Raw genomic sequence first — 20,237 nt, forward strand, 5'->3', positions numbered from 1 at the left:
AAGTTACACTGAGTGTAGCTTAACACATTTAACTTCAGACATAACTAACACTAATCAGACAGGGATTTTGAAAACAATTTATCCCATTTCAATGGAATTTCCATTTTACTAGCTGTAATCTCAAATATGTAAATGGTAGCCAAAGCTGGATGTGATGTTTCAGTTAAGATTTTTTTTTTTTTGCCCATTGTTTCTTCTAGCATCTTCTTGCCAAATCTTCTGGAGCGCTTGTAATTTCCTCTGTACAGAGCCCAACAGGCTCATCAGCAGCAGAAGGTAAACATAATAGATGTGAGGAATTTCTGGAGATTTATGAGGTTTAGTTTTCTGAAACGTACACGGTGTCTGGCAGTTCTAGGATGTGACCACATGTGGACTCTGAAAATTGAAAACGTTATAAATGGGGCATCATTTAGCCCTTGTTAGGAATAAAATTTAAGAACAAAAGATGCTTTCTGCAATGGTACTTAAGTATCACTTCTGCCCTGCAACAGCGTGTTTTAGCTCAAAAGGATAATAGTCAGGGCGGTTAAGGTTTTATTAAATGGCTATGAAATTTGACAAACAGATTAATATCCCTATTATTTAATAGATTAAGCTTACTACCTACACTCAACCATGTCTCTTCAACTTGAAACAATCAGATCAGAGATCATTATGCAGCAGCCTAGGAATATGAAACTACTCTGAACTAAGGAGATTGGCATTATTGGGATATGGCATCAAAAGCTTCAGAGCAAAAATAAATATAAAAGTGCAAGCCTCTTGGCTATACAATAATTCTAAATATTAATTTGTTAAATTCTGCCATCTGTTTATGAAAATGTAATTGAGAGATTGCACTCCTACATCAGTTTATTGAGCTGATAAAAAAAGAGACATTAGCAAAGACAGAAATATGCCATCCTAATGATCATTATAATATCACTACATGTTAAAGTGCTCTTTTAACCTTTTTCAGTGGGCTTTACTGATATTAATTAATCAGCTTGAATGCTGTCAACATCTCAAGCACTAGAGTGCTAGTCCCAATTCTGTGCCAGGCATTTCTCTGCATCTTTTTCTTTTGTATGTTTAGCTAGAAGAGCCTAGAAGAGCATTAGCAGAACAGTAGAGAGAGGCCTCTTCTTCCTGCCCATTGTTTATCCATAGTGTTGCCTGATGGAACAGCTCAGGTCCATAAGCCTAGGTTTTTCATGGCCTGTTTCATCACTGTCCTCAAGGACTTGCATAAATGAAAGATGGGATTGTTAGGAGATAAATATTGCCGAGAATATCGCTTTAACCCTCATCATCTTCCACAGTACACTAAAACAGAGGGAAAAGGTAGCTTTAAGTGAGAAAGATGGTTAAACAAAAGCTTCTCTGAGTTCTGAGATGAATGACACTTTAAATGTTGCTCCTTGCTGTGTTTAAAATCTAAAATCTTTGCATCGCTGCCTCATGCTTTTGTTTCTGACAAGCAATAGTGCTCTGGGATGCTTCCAATTGTAGCAACCTAATTGCTAAGATTGAAATGATAACCATTTAGATATCAGCTTTAGGCCAATAACTGATTCTAATGGACACTATTTCCAAAAGTTTTTGTGAATTGGTTTCCTAGAATTTCTCTGCTTCCACTAACACCATGAGCACAGCAATTTTGGGAGAATTAATATTTTTATCTCCCAGAATTCATGTGTATGTTCATAAAGCATGTGGGCATCTTAATAGCATTAATGGTATTTTTTGAGCTTCATTTAGAAGAAAATATATTTCAAAGTCCAGGGTATAAAATAGCCAAATATCATAGGAAAACAACCTTTAATTATTAATGAAAACAAGACATTGTCTTGGAATGAGAAGCGACTGCTTATTTACTGGAGATTTTACAGCAAAGGTGAATAATGAAGTCTCTTTCCTAAACTAACCTACATAGCCATTTTGATTTAATGATATTTTTTAACATGAAAAAATAAAAATATGCTTTAACTCCCCTGCAAAATAGGAAAATAGTCTTCAGTTTATGCAGGTTTTGTGTGTGTTTTTCATGAGCAGCTATAATGGAAGTGGGATTATTACCTGATAATTTCATCATGTCTGTGAAAGTAATGTTTAGGAGGTGAAGTAATATAATGATGCTAATCCAGCTTTTTATAATCAGCCTCGTATATATATAATATCTAAGTTACTCTCTGTGCAGCATTTTCTTTTCCTAGTAGCATCCCTTATCTACTAGAATTCTTGTTTGACAAATGAGATTGGATTACCAACTCACAGCTGTATACACTGGTTGATGTATTACTGTAGGATTGATAATTCAGGAAAGCAATGCAGTATTTGGGGGTTAATTTTCTTTTCTTAGGTAAAAGAATCTAATGCTGCTTGCTAGATATGTTCCTCATTTTTGTTATCAAAGTTTTACCAGGTTTACACTAGTTATTGACTCGGTTAATGTAAAAAATGTTGATATGCTGTCAATATTAATGTAGATGTCAGTCCAATACTAGTCCCTAATGTATGTAAGAGCAAGTATTTTTTACCTTGATACAGAAAGGCAGTCATGTGTGAGATTTAATATACATCCTAATCTATCTTGTCATTGCACTAGCCATGGGTGATGTGCTAATGTATGGGCAACCATTTTCTTTTTCTCCTCACACAATGGAACAGATACACATGAATGACAGCAAAGTCTCCAGTCTGTAATTATTTGGAGGACAGTTAGAATGTACAGAAGGAATACAGTAGTTTTACTTCTAGAATTAAAATCTATGAGCTTTTAACGCCCCCCCCCCCCCAAAAAAAAAAAAAACCATACCAAAAAAACCTTCCAGGAACTAAATAATCTCTAATAATTTGAAGAAAACAACCACCACCACCCTCCTTAAAAAAAAAAAAAAAGATAAATGTAAGTAAGTTTTGTAACACACAGACAGTTTGGAATTTTGGTTCTGAGTCCTTACACACCCAGCCAAATATTTTCATGTATTTGTATGCATTCTTTGTGCTGACATCACCATTTTGATTCACTTTCTTGGAAAATTATGTTTTAATATACAGAAGTTAGAAGTTTTGTCACCAAGAAAAAAAGTGAGTAATCAAACGAGCTCTTTAATTAAATATATCATTCATATTCATTTTACTTTTCCCTTTCTCCATTTATTTTTCAAATTGTGAACAATTATAGCAATACAGGATTTTGAATAGAAGTTGACATAATGTAAGATAAGCAAGCAAAAATTAATGTCCATAGCATGTCTCATCTTTGTGCATGTTGGAAAAACCAAAAACATGAATATTGCTTTCTAAAAGACATTTCATAAAAGACATTTTGACGAGATTGCAGTTTCCTAAAAAGCAAGTCCAAAATTATATATTTCTTAACACAGCTTGATTCAACAAATTTTGACTTTTCATATTAATTTAAAATATATCTTCCTTTTGTTCTTCTTTTCAAAATGTAAGAATCTGTCTTTATGCATTCAATCTATCTTTGTGTGAGAGAAAATGAAAATGAGGCACACTGTCAAGATCATAAAGATAGGCAACCACCCGCAATTTCAGCATTATTTTTACTATATATTTAAGGAGGGAGTGTACATTTTTTACCCTGTAGTTGGATGATATTATTTGTAGACTGAAGCTATTCCTTGCCTAGTACCTTCCAGTGTTCCATTCAGAATTAAAACCACTGTTCACATCTTCACTAACTCTAAATTGAGACTAGTGTCATTTAAATAGTGGAAACTCAGTGCAAAATTCTGTACACAGCACTTTCTAAGGAAATATTCTGTTCAGAAAAAAAAAAAAGGGGGAAAAAAAATCAACCCTTAACCATTCTATTTTTAGAATATATCTTATAATCTCCTTACTACTTGAGTTTCCTATGAGTATTCTTCTTCTCTGAGAATAGTAATATAAGGCTAAAATATTGCTTTATGTTGTCATGGGATAGGTTTGTGACCACTCAGTTATAATTTACAATGATTATGGACATTACCATACTTGACTGTTGCTATTATTTTTTATTTCAAATATAAAGACTTTGAATGGACTAACAGCATGAGGAGAGAATGTTGTGTCTTCACAGAACGCTACAAAGTTACCGATAGACTATAGCTACAGCAATGAACCAGTAGTTATTCCCAGTCCATAGGAAGTTTTTGTTTGTGTCTTTGAGAGAATCTTGTGCAAATAAGTAGACTGAGACACAGTAGATTCTTCTTTCTGTCTGTGTGTCTGCTGATCTATCTAGCTACCTGCTACATGGCATAGAATCTGAATATTTTTGAAGCTGCCAATAGGATAGTGTTGGATGCTTTAATATGCAAATAATTTCTACTCACTAGAGGTTACAGTGACTTCTGTGTCACCATTCAAGTAAACTCTATGTACTTTTTAGTGTTTCTAGGCTATAATTAGAATTATAAACTTTGATGAGACACAAATGATGTTGAATTGGCGTGACAGGCAGTAGAAGTGTTATCACAGACTTACGTCTTTTGCAAGATCAACATTTTCAGAATATCCACTCAAATTAATCATCACCTTTTATAAATCAAAGCATGAAATCTATTACCAGTTAAAATTTATGTCAGGGATTAAATCTGAATTTCTTACCTGAAAATGCTACTTTGTCTTGTAGATTACTGGCGTTGCTGGTAGTATGTCAGCATGTAGGTACTATGAAGAATTTGAATTAACAATATCTACAGTAAATTTTTGGAAAGCCTAGGAATATTGATTCAAACTTGACTATAAGTGCTAAGTTTTTCAGGAGGAGTAGGAAATCAGGAAATTCAGGAAAGCTGTGCCTGAGTATAATGTGTGTATCTATGATTCATTTTTTTTCTTCATCTGTTTAAAAACACTCATGGCCTAAGACCATACAAACCAGTTCATTTAGTATCTTTGCAACCTGTCATGTTAATATGTAAATACATGTGTATATGTATTTAGAGAAATCTAAAAACATGCATTATTTACATGATGTATGAGATTTTTTTTCTGAGACATTACAGTCTATTATGTAAATATGTATTTAAGGGGCCTATTTTTTTTTTATTTTAATGTATTTTTGACTTGGTAGGTCATAATGGCTAAGATTCCTTACACAGTAGCCCTTAATTTATTTCAGTCTGTATTTTAGATGTTGCTATGATGTTATTATGAATTCGCATATAAAATATGCTTCAAGCTACTGTACACATAAAAATTAATAATTCACTGGTTTTAAGTGGAAGAGAGAACATCAAAACTGATCAGTTCACATAAGGGTAACATTCATTCTCTGCAGAGGGCTAGCACAAAACCTCGGCATCATTTAGGCCTCACTTAAGCCCTCAAAATACAGTTTAAATGGATTTTAACTGGTGTATAGGCTTTGCTTTGGCAATTGGTGAAGCAGTGAATTTAACCCATAGGAGAATAATGTATTTCTAAATGCATCTCATTTCCAGAAGTGTATTAGTAGGTCTTCTAGAAGCTCTCAACTTTCAGCAGTCTCCCAAATTTTGCCTCACTATTTGCAAGAGAACTGAAATCCAGTTTTAGAAGAATCATATGAAGTGCTTTTCTCTGTGAAGAATACCATGTGTTTTGGGTCACGTCTGTGTCAGCAATGGAACACAGTACAGAGATGACTGACCTAGTTCAGAGTACATGGATACATTCTCCATAGATTGAGGGCAATTATTTATCCCAGATTTATATTCCAGCTCATGCAAATTTAGATTCCAGTTCATACTCTATAATTAAATATGGAATTTAGCCATTCAGTGGATTCTGAGGTGCCCTCAAGCTCATTATTATTCATGGAAACTGTGTGTTCATCTGGTTACTGGGATGAGGTTTAATGTTTGGGTATGTTGATTTTCAGTCAACAGATATGACTAAACACAAGCAGAAAGGAAAAAAAAATGGTCTCAGATTTTTCTTTACCAGTTAATACTTCTGGTTATGGGACAGTGCTGGCACTAGTAGATAGTTTTGTAATAGGAACCTGACAACTGCCAGTAGCAGATGCTAAGGGAATGAACAGAGGAAGAGGTCAAGCATATAGTCATGCTTCCCTGGCATAGCATCCCAGCTTCTAGCAAGTTTTCCAGACATCTAGTTTTTAGCAGACCAGGCTCAAGATGAGAGCGCATGAGAACAAAGAATACCTACAGAGTTCAATAATGGAGAATGTCTCAGGAGGGAGAGCAGGAAAAGGGAAAGTGTGACTTGGGCTCCAAAACCTGCTGAGAATGAGGATGTCAGAAGAAAATAGACAAGGCTAGGTAATTTTGAAATGTCAGAAATGTAGTTAAGCTAGATTTGTGATGAGTGCTGTTTTTAAAAAAATACATTTATTTAATACTTTGTTTCTAAGCAATATGTTTTGAAGTAGAACAGCTGTTTGTAGGATATGTCCAGGCTCAGATTGCAAAAAGAGCTGTGGGGCCTAACTTGAGTCAAACCTGTGGAACAATACCAGTTTCTAACACACAAAATATGCAAAACACATTACAGCATCAGAGTAGGAGCTGTGTGCAAAGGTAAAAGTATAGTGAGGTGTAAAATGCAAGAAATTCTTCTGAAGTCTACAACAATCCCAGGAAATTCCAGTGGGGCAGTATCCCATCCAAAGATGCCTTGCAGACAAGGTCTCGCATCCTTATGGCCATACTCTTCTCTGTTGGAGTTACTCCTGCTCATAGGGAAGGAGGAATCATCTACACTGTTAGAAAAAGAATGAAGGAGTAGAGCTCAGTTTGTAATCATGCAAACACCTGACAGATTTCAGCTAATATTTTTCAGTGAGGTCTACAAGAAGCAACTGTTACATCAAGCTCTTTGAATAATCTGTCAATGAATCAGTGCAATAATTGCTTGTGGGCAGTGTGATGCATATTAAACCCAAGGTCAATTGGTAGCTATCTAGCCCAGGTGGGACACCACAACAAAGGACCTGTGTCCTTCCTACTGGCTCTTCCTGTAAAGTAAATTGTTCTGGCAAAAGAAGAGGATTTGATTTTAATGAATCTCTTCAAAACGTGGTAAAACACAAGGCTAATCTGAACTACCCTAAACCTACGTAATGTACCCACTGGTGACAACTGATCTTTTAATTAAAATCTATTGATGGGGTTGGTTGGTTGGTTTCTTGGTTGATTTGTTATTTGGAATTTTTTTGTGGATTTTTATTTTGTCTTTATAGAAACTTGTTGAGTGTTAAGTCAGATTCTAACAGGCCTTGAAGAGAGAGGACCTGATGGGAACAGAAATATTTCTTCTAGATAGGCTGTGTTAGACACACTTCAACAAGAAATTTAAAACAGAATCCTGAATTAACGTGCCGTAATCTTTACATATCTTTCTGAAGTGAGGACTTGGCTGTGCAGTGAGAGCCCATACAAAAAAAAAAAGTGTCTTAAATTCTATCTCTGTCAGATGCCACATGACTGAAACAAACTGAATTGCCTTTATTTTTCCTTATGTTCTTATTCTTTCACATTTCTTAGGCAAAAGACATGGATGAAATGACTGTTCTTCTGGCTTTTTACATACAGAGATAGAGATATATGAATAGATGTCAGCTTCTGTATCTGTAATGGAATCTCTACAATATCACTGAATATACTAATTATTAAAATTAGTTTAGAAAAGGTAATAATATTGAGTAATTATATACGACTAATTCAAAGAAGTCGCCTGGAACTTATGGATAGAAGCTGCTTACAATTGTAAAGCAAAAATATTAAATAATATACATCATTTGGGGACAGAAATAACGTCATCTATTCTCTGTGTTATATTAATTTCTTTACATTCATATTCTAAATGTTTACTAGTATATTTTATAGGAAGACATTAGAGTACTTGTTTGAAAACTTCTTAGTGATTATGAATCTTATCCATTTTGACTTTAGAGGGAAATACCAGATGTTATAACTCCCTATGTTGGGCAAATTACTTGCTAAGTTGTTATTATTGTAATATACATCAAAGAAATGGTTCAACTATGTGAGTCAGAAAAAAAAAAAAAAATCAGGGCTTGTTTTTGTTTGTTTTTTATATATATCTATATATATATATATATATAGATATATATATATATATAACTTTAAAATATTTCAAACTAGTTCTCTTTCCAGTTTGATTTACAAAATCATATGAGCCTGGATTGAGGCATCACTACTCAACTTTTACCCTGGAGCAAATTTTCTTAAAAAGCCTAGGAGAAGGAGGTTGGAAGGGAAGACAGGAAAGTAAGACGAGAAAGAAACCTCAACAATGCAAATGCTAACCTAACCTTAACTATAGCATCAGGAGCAGTGACACTATAATGCAATGCTAACAAGGACTCCTGAGATAAATACAACATCAATTAAAAGCTTGCAGGTGTGTCACTAGGGGTGGATAAAAAGAGAGAATGGGAAAGGATTTGTGCCAGCAGACCTTATGGTTTTGTAGTAATTAGTAATCTGTGCAGGTGTCTATTATGACTAACTGACAATAAATCTTGGATTTTGTTTTGAATATTGCTTTTGTTTCCCAAGTTCCATGCCTGAAGGGGAGAAAGAAAATGACTAGAAGATTAATTATTGCAACAGTTACTCCCAATAAGATAAAATGGAAAGTAGTAATCCACTGAATAAGTGTTATTCTGATTATTTTCGTACTTTATTTTGATAACAGAAAACTTAAGGCAGTGTAGATTCTGTGTTGGTATGTAGGTACTGATTTTTGCATGAGGATGGAAAAACAAGCTTACTTTGTCATCAGCCTCTCTTCAAGTTATGTGCATAAGTCAATTTTTTTTTCCTACTTCAAAAAAATGATGAAAAAGTATCCAAACTTTCTACATTTGTGCAGTAACCTCTAATTCTAGGCCTAGTGATGAACTGTAAGTAAATTTTATCATACAGCTATGTTTTCCTTAGCCTCTCCATCTGCTCATTTTTGACACCCCTGTCATTAACTGTCATTTTCCTTTAAATATACAGTGAAGCTGAAAGGCCAGCTCTACATCACATCATTTCAGATTAGGGGCAGTTCCTTTGAGCTGAGCACTGTTTAGGTGTCAGAAAGAAGTCTCTGACCTCTCTCGTAACACATTGCCGCAGGGCCTTAATTAGTACTGACTCCAGCCATTACTGCAGAGAGGACAAAGGCGACCACATCATTTTTCTACTTAGGAAGTTAGCGTCTGACCTAATAACTTGTCCAGGCTTGCAGGACACTATAATGGCCACACAATGGCAGTGGGGATTATTTGTCAGATTCTTTCCTCCTCTAAATGTAGGATAATCGGGGAAGTTAACTATTGTATCCTTTAGTCTTGCAAGGGTTATTTTAGGGTTTTCCTTTGTTGACTTGTGGAGAAAATGACAGACAGAGAAGGAATCAGATATTCAGAATAATAGCAAAGTTTAGAGTGGTGTTTGTCCTGGCTAGAAGTAAATGATTATTTAAAATATCACTCTTATACGATCTGCTGTGGTGCTATTGAGTTTAGTGGGATTTTATTCCTTATTTCATGAAGAGAAAACTCAAGTCCACAGTCAAGTTAGTTATTTTTTTCTCTCCCCCTTCCTTCATCTAACTCTTCTTCATCCCATCCCCCAATCACCTGGAAGAAATTCATTCTTATACGAGAAACATTTTACAATGTTTTTGGTACAACATTTTTGGTCTGTTTCACTAGAAATTGAACTTACTGCATCAGATGTCAGCATTATACAGTTCCACAGCATCTCCTTAATTTTCATATTTGTTTGGTAATGTTCCACTGGGAAAACTTCAGGCCAGAATATAATAGCTTCTTAATCTAGAAATCTCTCTCTTTAAAAAAAAAAAAAAATTGTAAATTAAATAAAGCAATTGAAATTGCTATAAAAGTTGCACAGTCTCACACTATGTTCCTTTATTATCAGCCAATGTAACATGCTGCAGTACAGAAGCACACTTTATGCTACTGCAGCAGAAATTACTTTAACAGGAAATACATTTCAGAGAATTGGCAAGACAATCTAAAACTTGCAGCAAGCTAAGAGTTTGCTGATGATCAGTTTGTCAAGGTATAGATATAATGTATACTTAGTATTTTTGAAAGCTTTTTAACTGTAATAGATTTGTCTACTAGCTTGAGGCTTGGTTTTTTTCCTGCCTCTATAGTCAAAGAAGCAATTCTTCCTGCCTGTCTTACACCTCCCTCAAAATAAACAAACAAACAAACGAAAAAAAGAAGGGGGGAGGAAAAGAAAAGGAAATTTTGTTCTAACTCAGATATGTTTTTCCACACACCTTGGTCATTGTAATTTCAATTCTATTTAGAATTATTTTTACCCTAGTGATTTTGAGCCAGATTGGAGTCTCAGAAATACCGTAAAGTTACTACATCTCTGTGGAAATGCCTTCTGAAGTGATCACACAAAGGTAATTACAGTATTATCAAAGCTGCAAAATGTGGCATAGTATTTCTTGTGCTCAAACAGCATCTAAAGCAATAGTATACATTTAAATTCTACAACAAGCACAATTGTGCTTTAAACTGAGCACAATTTACAAGCAATTAGATGAATTTCTATGTAGAGCTATAATATGGGATAAGACCACTGGGGCCAGACCCTTCAGTCCATGACAGAGTGATCAAGCATTATTTCATTAGTCTATGAGCTGAAATAACAGCCAATAAAGTGTTTCCGAGTAGTCCTTTGACTACATATCATATATTGCAATTTCCTTTTTCTCTTTTTGATTATCCGCATACATTGATTTTTTTTTTTCTGAGAAGCACAGAGGTGAACCTTTTCTTTCTGAGCATAAATAATTTCAGATTCAGAAATACTAGTTTCACTAGAAAGACACAACACAGAATGAGGCCTGTATGAAGGAAGGGACTTCTGATTTTTTATATGTCTGTGTGGGTGCAGAAGTTTATTCTCCAAAATCAAGAACAACATCTGCTGGCAGCTGTTTCAGCAATTTAGCTGATGCTTTTTGCCCTCCATTTGCTGAAGAATAATATCTTATCTGTGGTTCTATTCATAAGTTAGATTAAAATTTTAAAGGGCTACTGCCTTGTGACTTCTGCTTCTTAGGGATTGGTGGGTTTATTATGGAAGATGCATTAAACTAGGAGTTGGTATCCATCATTATATCCACTGAAGCACTCAGGAAGGACAGATGGAGAGGAACTTCAATGAAACATAAAGGCATCCTGGATGCAGGGGTCCTTCCCACCTATAGCAAACCCAGTTGTAGAGGCATTGCAGGCAGTCACATTCAGCAGTCATGGGTGAATGGTAAAGAGAGGGTCCTTCCCATCTGTCATTTATTTAATCAAGATTAAACACACTTTCAGATTATTGGCCACTTCACTGACTCTCTTCACTGGAGGGGAGGCAAATGAGTTGCTGTGGCAAAGGGATGTGAAACTGCCTGGATTGTGAGTATAAAGTTAGAAAATAGAGAATGTGGTGAACTAATTTGTAGGAGACTATCTCTCACTGGACACTTCCTTTCATTTATAACCTATGTGGAAAGCTGGAAATTCTTCTAAACTGGTTGACCTGCCAAAATTCAGGATTCAGATTCAAGGGATTGGAAGGTTGCTACTGTGCACTATGGGAAAAGGACCTAAATAATTGAGATAACATTTGTGTAAATATATTTGGGTTTATGTGGCCATTATTATGCATACACACTAAAGTCTGCACATACACTGAAGAATATACATGGTCATTAATACATGAAGTCTTATCTGTATTTGTGTGACTGGACTTGTGATAGCTGCTTTCACAATATTTATTTTAATGTTGTTGCTAACTTATAGACATTTTTTAATGTTCAACAATTTTTTTAAACTGTTGTTTGAGGGAAAAAATCCAGAAAGGAAGACTACTTGTCCATTAAGTCTTTGACACAAACTAAGAAAAAAAAAAAAGAAATCAAAGTTGAAATGATATCATGATTTTTTTTTTTTTTACTTGTACCTCTGTACCTTCCTTATAGTCTGGCTTTTGTTGGTTGAGTCATAACCTCACTGTTGCTCAGACCTACCTCTTTGGCCTGTGAATTGTTTTTTCTTTTTTTTGGCATGATGGTGCAGTTAGGAGAATTGGATAGTTTTAAAGCATATTCAACCATCCTTTTTACTTACTTTTAATCAACTTGTTCTTCCGAACAAGGTATGGAATTGTTAGCTGTTATTGATTGCTTGTAGCATTACCTAATCTTCACTAAATATAGGAAGCTTTTCAGATTTAGAAAGGTGGCAGAAAATGTCTAGTAATGATGCTGCTGGGAATTGAAGCTCAATACCGTGGTCAGTATGAAAGTGATATAGCTATAAAAGGTATTTTATTATAAGCCCATTGTTTTTTACTAAATGCTCAAGCTGGTGTAATTTACAGAGATTTTGAAGTTGCTTATATATTTATCAGCTGTTCCAATTTTTAATTTATTCCAATTTACAACAAGAAAAAACTTCTATTAATTTTATAAATGATAGTTTCAAAGAGGACTTTTTAAAACTACAGAATTCAAATAATACATTATCAGAACAACATAGAAAAGAGATGGCATTTATGCTTTCAATACAAGGGGAAAATATACAAAATCATTACTAAAACAGATATAAACGTGACCTTCACTGTGGTTCAGTAATTATCCTAGTCCACAATATGGTGTTTGTATCATGATTTCCCTTATTTCCTCTTTGTTTTCGTTTTTATCTGGATACTTCACTGGTGAGTAATAGCTAAAGGGAACCCATTATGCAAGGCGAGCATTCAGTTTGCAAGTGAATTTGCTTGTAGCTATTGCCACATTTGAACCTCACTAATGTATGTAAATTAAAAACTCTGGTATTCCGATCGCTCCTGTTTGAAATAAAAACAGAATCTGATCATTACAATCTGCAAGCCAGGTATTATCACTGGACTAGTGAGCCGCTGATGATAAATTGTACTGAATAGCTTGTGGATAGAATATTTTATCTCAGTTCTCTATCACACAGCACTGCATAAAATAAGAATGATTCATCAAGCATGAGAGCTGGTGGTTTATGAAATTCATTGCTCAAGGCAAGTGTATTTTTTAAAATTCAAAAGACAAAGCAACTCACAAGGGTTATTTAGTAATCAGTGTGAATTACTTCTAGGTATAAGCCTTAGTGGAAAAAATTAAAAATACATTTGCTGTACAGGAAGCATTATTGCTTTAGGTGTTATAATTTAACTGCTTTTCATCTATAGCATTTTTTTTGTGTGTGACCATTTTGGATTCCAATCCTCCTCCCCTTTATTTTTAAAAGTGAAACTGCATAATCAGTTGTAACAGGATTATTACATCGAACAAGTCTATTCTGTGCTCTCAGCAGAAACATCTTCAGGGTCTTGTACACCTTAGGCTGCAGCGGATATTTTGTTTATTCAAAAAGACATGTAAAAGGAGAAGAGCAATATAAAGCTTTTTTTTTTTTTATTTTCAGATTTACAGTAAGAATGTTTCATTTCTTCTTGTGTGTTGATGTCCCAAGGCAATGTTCCAAATGAAAAGATAATAACTTATGAAGAAGTGTCAAAAACTAATTAAGTTTTGTAACTTGTTTTTCCTTCACATAAAGTATATTTTTCATCACACTGTCCAGTCACATGCTGGGATTCTTGCTAACATCATCACATGCCAGTCACACCAAGTCTCAGTGGTTCTTCTCCTCCTGTCATTATTTTCAGCATCAATTAATTTTCTTCTGACCTCACCTTTAGAAAATGTAGCAGGGAATTATCAGTGCATGCTTTGCACAGTCTATTTGGAAGGCATTAGGCCACTGTGTGTATTTGAAAATGGAGTAGGCCAAACATTATATTTTCTCACCTGCAGGGTTGCCTAGTAACCTGAATTAAGGATTTTCACCAAGCCTTCAAGACAAATAGAAAAACTGTAAAGCAAGTTGACCCAGGTGGGAGAGTCAGACCCACTGATATAGATTAGCATTTTGAGTGGGGAAATATAAAACATAGTTCTTCATTAACGTTTATTGTGGAAATAGTTTTTGCAATTAAAACAACCTTTTTGTCTCACCAAGCAAGAAGAATGTGATGCATCATATTTCACCATTGCTAAATTTGTGTTATGAAGCACACTTTGCTATACTTTTTGATATCTTATTTGCTTGAGGACTGTCAAAATTGAACACTCATTGAAGGGATTGAGGAAACATCTTTAAAACATGTAAACATATATTTGGTGGTGTTTTTGCTAAAAGCATGCTTGCTCGCCTGTGTTGAGTAGCGATTCACGTAGATATGTTCAGCATTCATTTAATCACTTCAAGGAACTAAATTCCTTGTTTAATATATTGCCATTGAAAAGAAAGATTAGTATACTTTAGAGGTGGGGGTCATTCTTTGTAATGCTATTACAGCTTTGTCCTTGACATGCAAGATTCCTCCAGAAAAGTGGGGGGCGGGGGGTTGGGTGGGGTGGTGTGTGTGTGGAGAAGCTGGAAATTCTGCCTCAAAGGTACAAAGCAAAGAAGTAGCACAATTAGGATGTCGGCACATAGTGACAGTCCTCTGCAAATGATGGTGTCAGGCCACTGTGGGGCCGAGGGTGGCAGGAGTGACATTCACCCTAGCAAGATGGAAATAAATGCCCTGTTTGATAAAAGAAAACAGACAATTTATGTATACCCTGAAGAGTTAACAGCTAGTGAGCCATTCCTATGGGTCAAGTGCTGCATTTGCATTTTGATGGGATGTTATCAAGTAATTAATGCACCAGTCAGGATTTATTACCTCAGGAGTGAACTGAAAGGTTCATTACAAAATCGGTTTCACTTGAAGATAGGCATTTCCTCAGAGTTAGCTTTTGACATGTTGTTCCTAGCTCTCTCTGCCTGTGGCAGCAATGGTAGAAGGCCAGTGAGGTGAAATTCATTGCTTAATAAGGGCATTCACTTTGGGTATTCTTGTGATAATAAATGTATACATCAAGGCCGCACTGCCTTGTCAGTTTAATTGCTTCTTGTGCTCCTTAACAAGCCAATCTTAATCAGTCTGGACCATGTTATGAATAATTTAGGGATCAGCAGACTTCACGCTTAATAAGATGTACTAGATTATAAAACTTAAGTGCACTGTTTATAAAAAGCATGCAAAACACTTTAAGTTTTTATTAGCAGGAAGGAAAGAAAAATACCCCAAACCCAAACCTAGTAGTGAGTTATTTTAACATTTGCAGTTTGTGAGCAACAGCTGTGTTTCTTAATGCTGTAACCCCCCTCCACTTTTGTTGAAGGCCCAGAGTTTGGCCTTTCTATCCCCCTAAGCCTCTGTCAGACATAATGGGAAATTTGAGTAGGCCATGAGATTAAAGCTCAGAATCGATGGCCAACCAGCAATTGTCATTTTAGAAAACATTCTTTTATCTTTTTAAATGCAAAGCAGATCTTATTTTAAAACATTTTCTGATGGACAAAATTACCTTTTTGTTGGTGGTGGCTGATGGCCTACGTGGATCTTAATGCAATCATTTAAATTTGAGATTGGGCTGCCAAACCTATATCAGCAGCAGGATTTTAAAATGTTTTTCCTTTATTTAATAAGACAGGTGAATTGTAGGATAGACTAAATAATTCTAATGTAAAATTTGAATTATTACAGTAACATACTTTTTATTTTTTAAGGCAATACAGAAATACATTAAACAATAACAGAAATAGTCTCCAGTCTCTCTGAGCCTGTTATGATTTCTCCATTTAATAAATATTGTTTGATTGAAAAGGAACATTTAACCTTTTTGTTTTAAAAGAATTCTTTGTCCTCCATTTTACCTCAACATTTGTGAGCTATAAGTCGTCCACAGAGTAATGCATCATTCGGTTTATGACATCTAATAAAGGCCTACTGCAAGCATTAGAACCAGGTGCTTCAACAATTTTCCTTTCTGCTTGTAGCTGCTTCTGCTTGTTCTCTTGTAGCCTAGATGAGAAAAAAAAAACCAAACAAACAAAAAAACCCCAAAAAATCCACTAACAAAAACCTGCAACATTTTTTGCTATTTCCTCTTTTATTCCGTTCTATTTAAGCCTTGACACATGCTGACAGCACTCGGTATAATTTGATGTCTGTGTAAACAATAGCTGCATGTATTTCTGAATACACAGCATATTTATTGGTATAAATAGAGATTGTAATTAAAGGCTATGATTTCAGTCATTAGATAGAGTATTAAAATAATGCTATTGTTCAAACACATTTATGAATCAGAAAGGTACCAGTAAATGAAAAACAGCTTCAAACCTATTTCCCAACCTATAGCTGGACTATCATACTCCTTTGTTCTTGTGCAGGTTAATAGAGATTGAGGAGATGGGCAGAGGAAAAGCAGTGCAATTTTCTGCTATTTAAGCTTGGCGAAATGGCACTCTTCAGGAAGCAGCAAAAAGTATGAAAGCGTAATAGGCATTTTAAAAGTAGAAGTCCATATAGCTGCTTGAGGGATCCTCAGATTTAGGCATGCATAGAATCACGAATGAGATAATCAGCATTGTGAAATTGAAACCTGTCTGCTGCCTGCTGCTGTTCTTCCCTCTTTCAGTGGAGTGATTTGTAACACTCATCTTCTTCAGGCAAGGCAGCCTTCAAGATTATCCAGAACTGTCAATAGTAATTGCCAAAGTATTTTATTACCTACAGAAAATCAAAGGAATTTTATAACCAACAGTTATCAAGTTTCAATACACGGTATAAAGAGAGCAATTTTAGTTGGAATACAATCGTGTTTGGCTTTCTTTAATGTTCTTGAGACAATTCCTGTGCAACCAACTACAACATTCACTGTATTTAAGCTGGAGGCAAGAATTTGCATGTGTACTTGTAGATTAAAAAAATTACATAATGCTTACAAGCTTCTGTAAGCAAGTGTTTTTTAATTGCCATACAAACTATGCCTTAGCTAATTACTTCTAAAATGAATGAGGTTTCTATAAAACTCAAGATGACATTTTGAAATTCTGGCAGTAGATATAAGTTTAACTGGGGCATTCTCTGTCATAAGGTAAATAAAGTGCCTGGAAATTAGCAAAGTATGACACTGATTATAAAGTCTGAAAACATTAATGTTGCAACTCTTATTATGTCCTGAATATTATTGCTATGTGAACTGCAATTGTGATTGTCAGCCATTCATTTAATACAATTCTGTTATGCTAGAGGGTCACCCATGATTCAAAGCTTTTAAGATGCTTAGCTTCTTACTCAGGTTATGCATGAGTGAGGATTGCATCTTCTATTTGACAGTATTTTTCTGAGCCATGCACCTCACTTTCCTTCCCTGATACCAGGGAAAGGGAAGATGTGTCTGTCTAAATGCTTGGTGAGAGAAAATTCAGCTTCTATTTTTGACAATGTATTTCCCCTCTAATTCATAAATTGACAAGACTGCAATGACATGACTGTCTCTCTTTATGGGTTCTTTTAAAAACTAATTAATAAATTTACTTGTGAAAAATTAATTAGCATAGGGAAAGTCATCTTTTTAGGTTTATATATACATTTTTAGGTTTTTATATATACATCAACCAGAATTCTGCAGATGTTTATGCACATCATAAGAAACTTAACTAATTTATCCCTTTTCTTGAGAACTTAGTTACTGCACTTGCACACTTTGAAAAGTGAAACATTCAGGCCTACATAGAATTAACACAATAACATAATTACATTTCTTGTTTACTTTGAGATGTGTCTTTTGAAGTGCTAATGACAGCCCAAGTGAATGTCTGCACCTTTCTGGGCCCAGAACTTGGTATTCAAACCAAATGAGTAAAAATGCTATTCCATTTAGCTCCTGGTTATATTTGTAGAATCCTGTCCCGTTGATAAATCTGGAATTGCAAAAAGCTGTAACTTAGTGTGTAGTATATTTTGCTATCTACTTAAAAAAAAAAAAAGTATTGTTATTTTTGTTTGATTAATTTCTCTAAGCATTTTAGAAGTCCCATTAATTCATTTATTGAAAGGAGGGAATATATCAGTACAGACACTGCATAGCTCAAGACATGACTAGTTATCATTTTTGTAATCAGATGTATGATCATGGAGATTGTAATGATATAATAGTGATATGGACATACGTCTGTAATACCATTTTCTCAGAAGTGGAATAAAATGTCTACAATCCTAAATTGATTGAATTATTGGCATTCAAAGATTCAGAGGATAGATATAAAAAATTTGTCTCTGCAAAGCCATACTACAACTTGTATTAATCTACAATGTCTGGTAATAAATTTAATATTTTTTAGATATTCGTTTTCCTTAAAAAATGCATAAAATAAATTGTTGGAAGTTTTAAAAAAGAAGATAAATTAAGAACAGGATGATTCTGATATATCTTTTAACTAGAACACAGAGTCTGACAATTATACAGTTAAAATCAGCTTAACAGTAGAGCATCTCTCTTAAATTTAGTAGAGCAAGTCTTAGTTTTCACCACTTTGAACACGAAAACTGTAACCGTCACTCATTACTATAGAGAAATAAATTGCATTTCTGTCTTAAATCTTTGTTTGTTTAAACATTGTACTGTTGCATTTAACATTGGATTAGGTAAGGTAAGAGTTTACTGAGAAATTGCACAGCTGTGTTTGTACAGAGCTGTACCTGATTCTCACCTCCTGTAGTGTGAGCAGTGGTAAGTGAAATGTTTCTGTGTTGTTCACTCACTCTGTCAGATCGAAACTCAGCTCAATAGCATTAAACTAGCTCCCATTCGAAAGATTTGTCTTACAAAACCCTGAAAACTGCTCTGAACATGCATACATTGATTTTGTTGCTGGAATCTCCAGAGCTTTGATGAAAAGGAGACTCCACATGCAGGTGAAAGAGGGTTTACCTCTTCAATATTAAAAAGAGCAGATTAAGGATTTTTGTTCAGCTAAGGCTGAACTAATCAGTGGCATTCAAGAGTAAGAAAGTTGGCCTTGCACCTGTAGTACAATGATGTTATTTTCTTTAGTTGAACAACAAGGTAAAATTTCTGCAGTAGCTGCTTCTGAGTAGCTATCCAGTGTTATTCCCATTTGCACAGCTAATTGAATGTCCTGGAGCACAGGAGTAAAGTGTGTTGTTTTGGTTTGTCTTTTTTTATTTTAGCCACAGAGAGGAAGGTATTTGTTATGTTCATTGTGGGAAATCTGCTTAAGTTTTTTCTGGAAAAGATGCAACTGTTATATCAACTCATAGAAGAGTATCTGTATGATTCTATTCTAAATGCTGAGCAGTTTAGTATTCATGAAGGAGATAAGGCATTTTTTGTGATCAGAAGTTTAGTTCCATTCCATTTAGTTCTATTAAAGCATAAAAAAATGGAGATGAGTGATTTTTCAGAAACTGTAATGAAAACACTTCAGTTAGGCTTGTAAGCTGGAGAATCTTGTATTTCTCTCCTTGCTACAGACATCCTCCACTCTGCACGTGCTATGCTGTTATCACACACAACTATGTGAATTTTTCTGGCAGAAAAACAGTGAGGTATCCTTAGTGCACAGACTTCATCACTGAGGAGAGAATGTCACCACAATGTAATGCATAACATCTTAGGGTAAACAAAAGTTTTTCATTTTCTACTGTCCCTTAAGGCTTTTTTCTGCATTCACCTATGAAAATTCAGGTGGCCCAAACTGCTTGAAATTGTGGCCCAGGTAAGGTTTTGGAAGATGTAGAAGAAGAAGGTAGTAATTTTCTAAATGAACTAGCTATTCTGTAAGGTATCATAGTATGTTACAATTATATCAAAACTCAAGTCTTATCAGTCGTGCTTTTGATCTGTAGTAAGAAATACAATAACAAAACTGAAATGAATGATAGAGAGACAGATAAAGCTAGATAAGAGATTTTCAGAAATTAGATAACATTTATTTTCCGTCATTTATGAGAATTACTTGGTTTGCCTCTTAGGCATATGTTGGTTGCGTTCTTGCACAGCATGGTTCTTCTTCAGTAGCTACACTCCCCTGCCATTGTTAAACTGAAGTCACACTCCAGAAACATATGGAAGCCCCCCAAAAAAGAGAGTAGCTTCTTAACCACATCTCATAGTATTTAAACTAACAATAGCTGATCTGAAAAGCTAATGGATGGTGATGAGTTAACCTTGTTTCAATATGAAGACAGAGCAGAGCGGACAAGAAAAATAGAATGACTCACGGGACAAGAGGATATTTGTCTAACAACGCAATTGTGAATAATCTTCAAATT

The 20,237-nt window shown here is 34.8% G+C and overlaps 1 protein-coding gene across 3 annotated transcripts in view; it reads left to right on the top strand.

Moving 5' to 3' along the window:
• ZFHX4 (zinc finger homeobox 4) overlaps nt 1-20,237 on the top strand; it is a 125,135-nt gene that overhangs the window by 56,288 nt on the left and 48,610 nt on the right. For 2 of the 3 annotated variants that reach the window (XM_061995347.1, XM_061995349.1), the window contains exon 4: nt 14,510-14,531. The exons of the other annotated variant lie outside the window; for it this stretch is intronic. In XM_061995347.1, the coding sequence (XP_061851331.1) occupies nt 14,510-14,531 (22 nt within the window). The remainder of the gene's footprint in view (nt 1-14,509; nt 14,532-20,237) is intronic. 3 annotated transcript variants of the gene reach the window in all.

The sequence above is a fragment of the Colius striatus genome, chromosome 4 (genome assembly GCF_028858725.1).
Source record: "Colius striatus isolate bColStr4 chromosome 4, bColStr4.1.hap1, whole genome shotgun sequence".
NCBI lineage: Eukaryota > Metazoa > Chordata > Aves > Coliiformes > Coliidae > Colius > Colius striatus.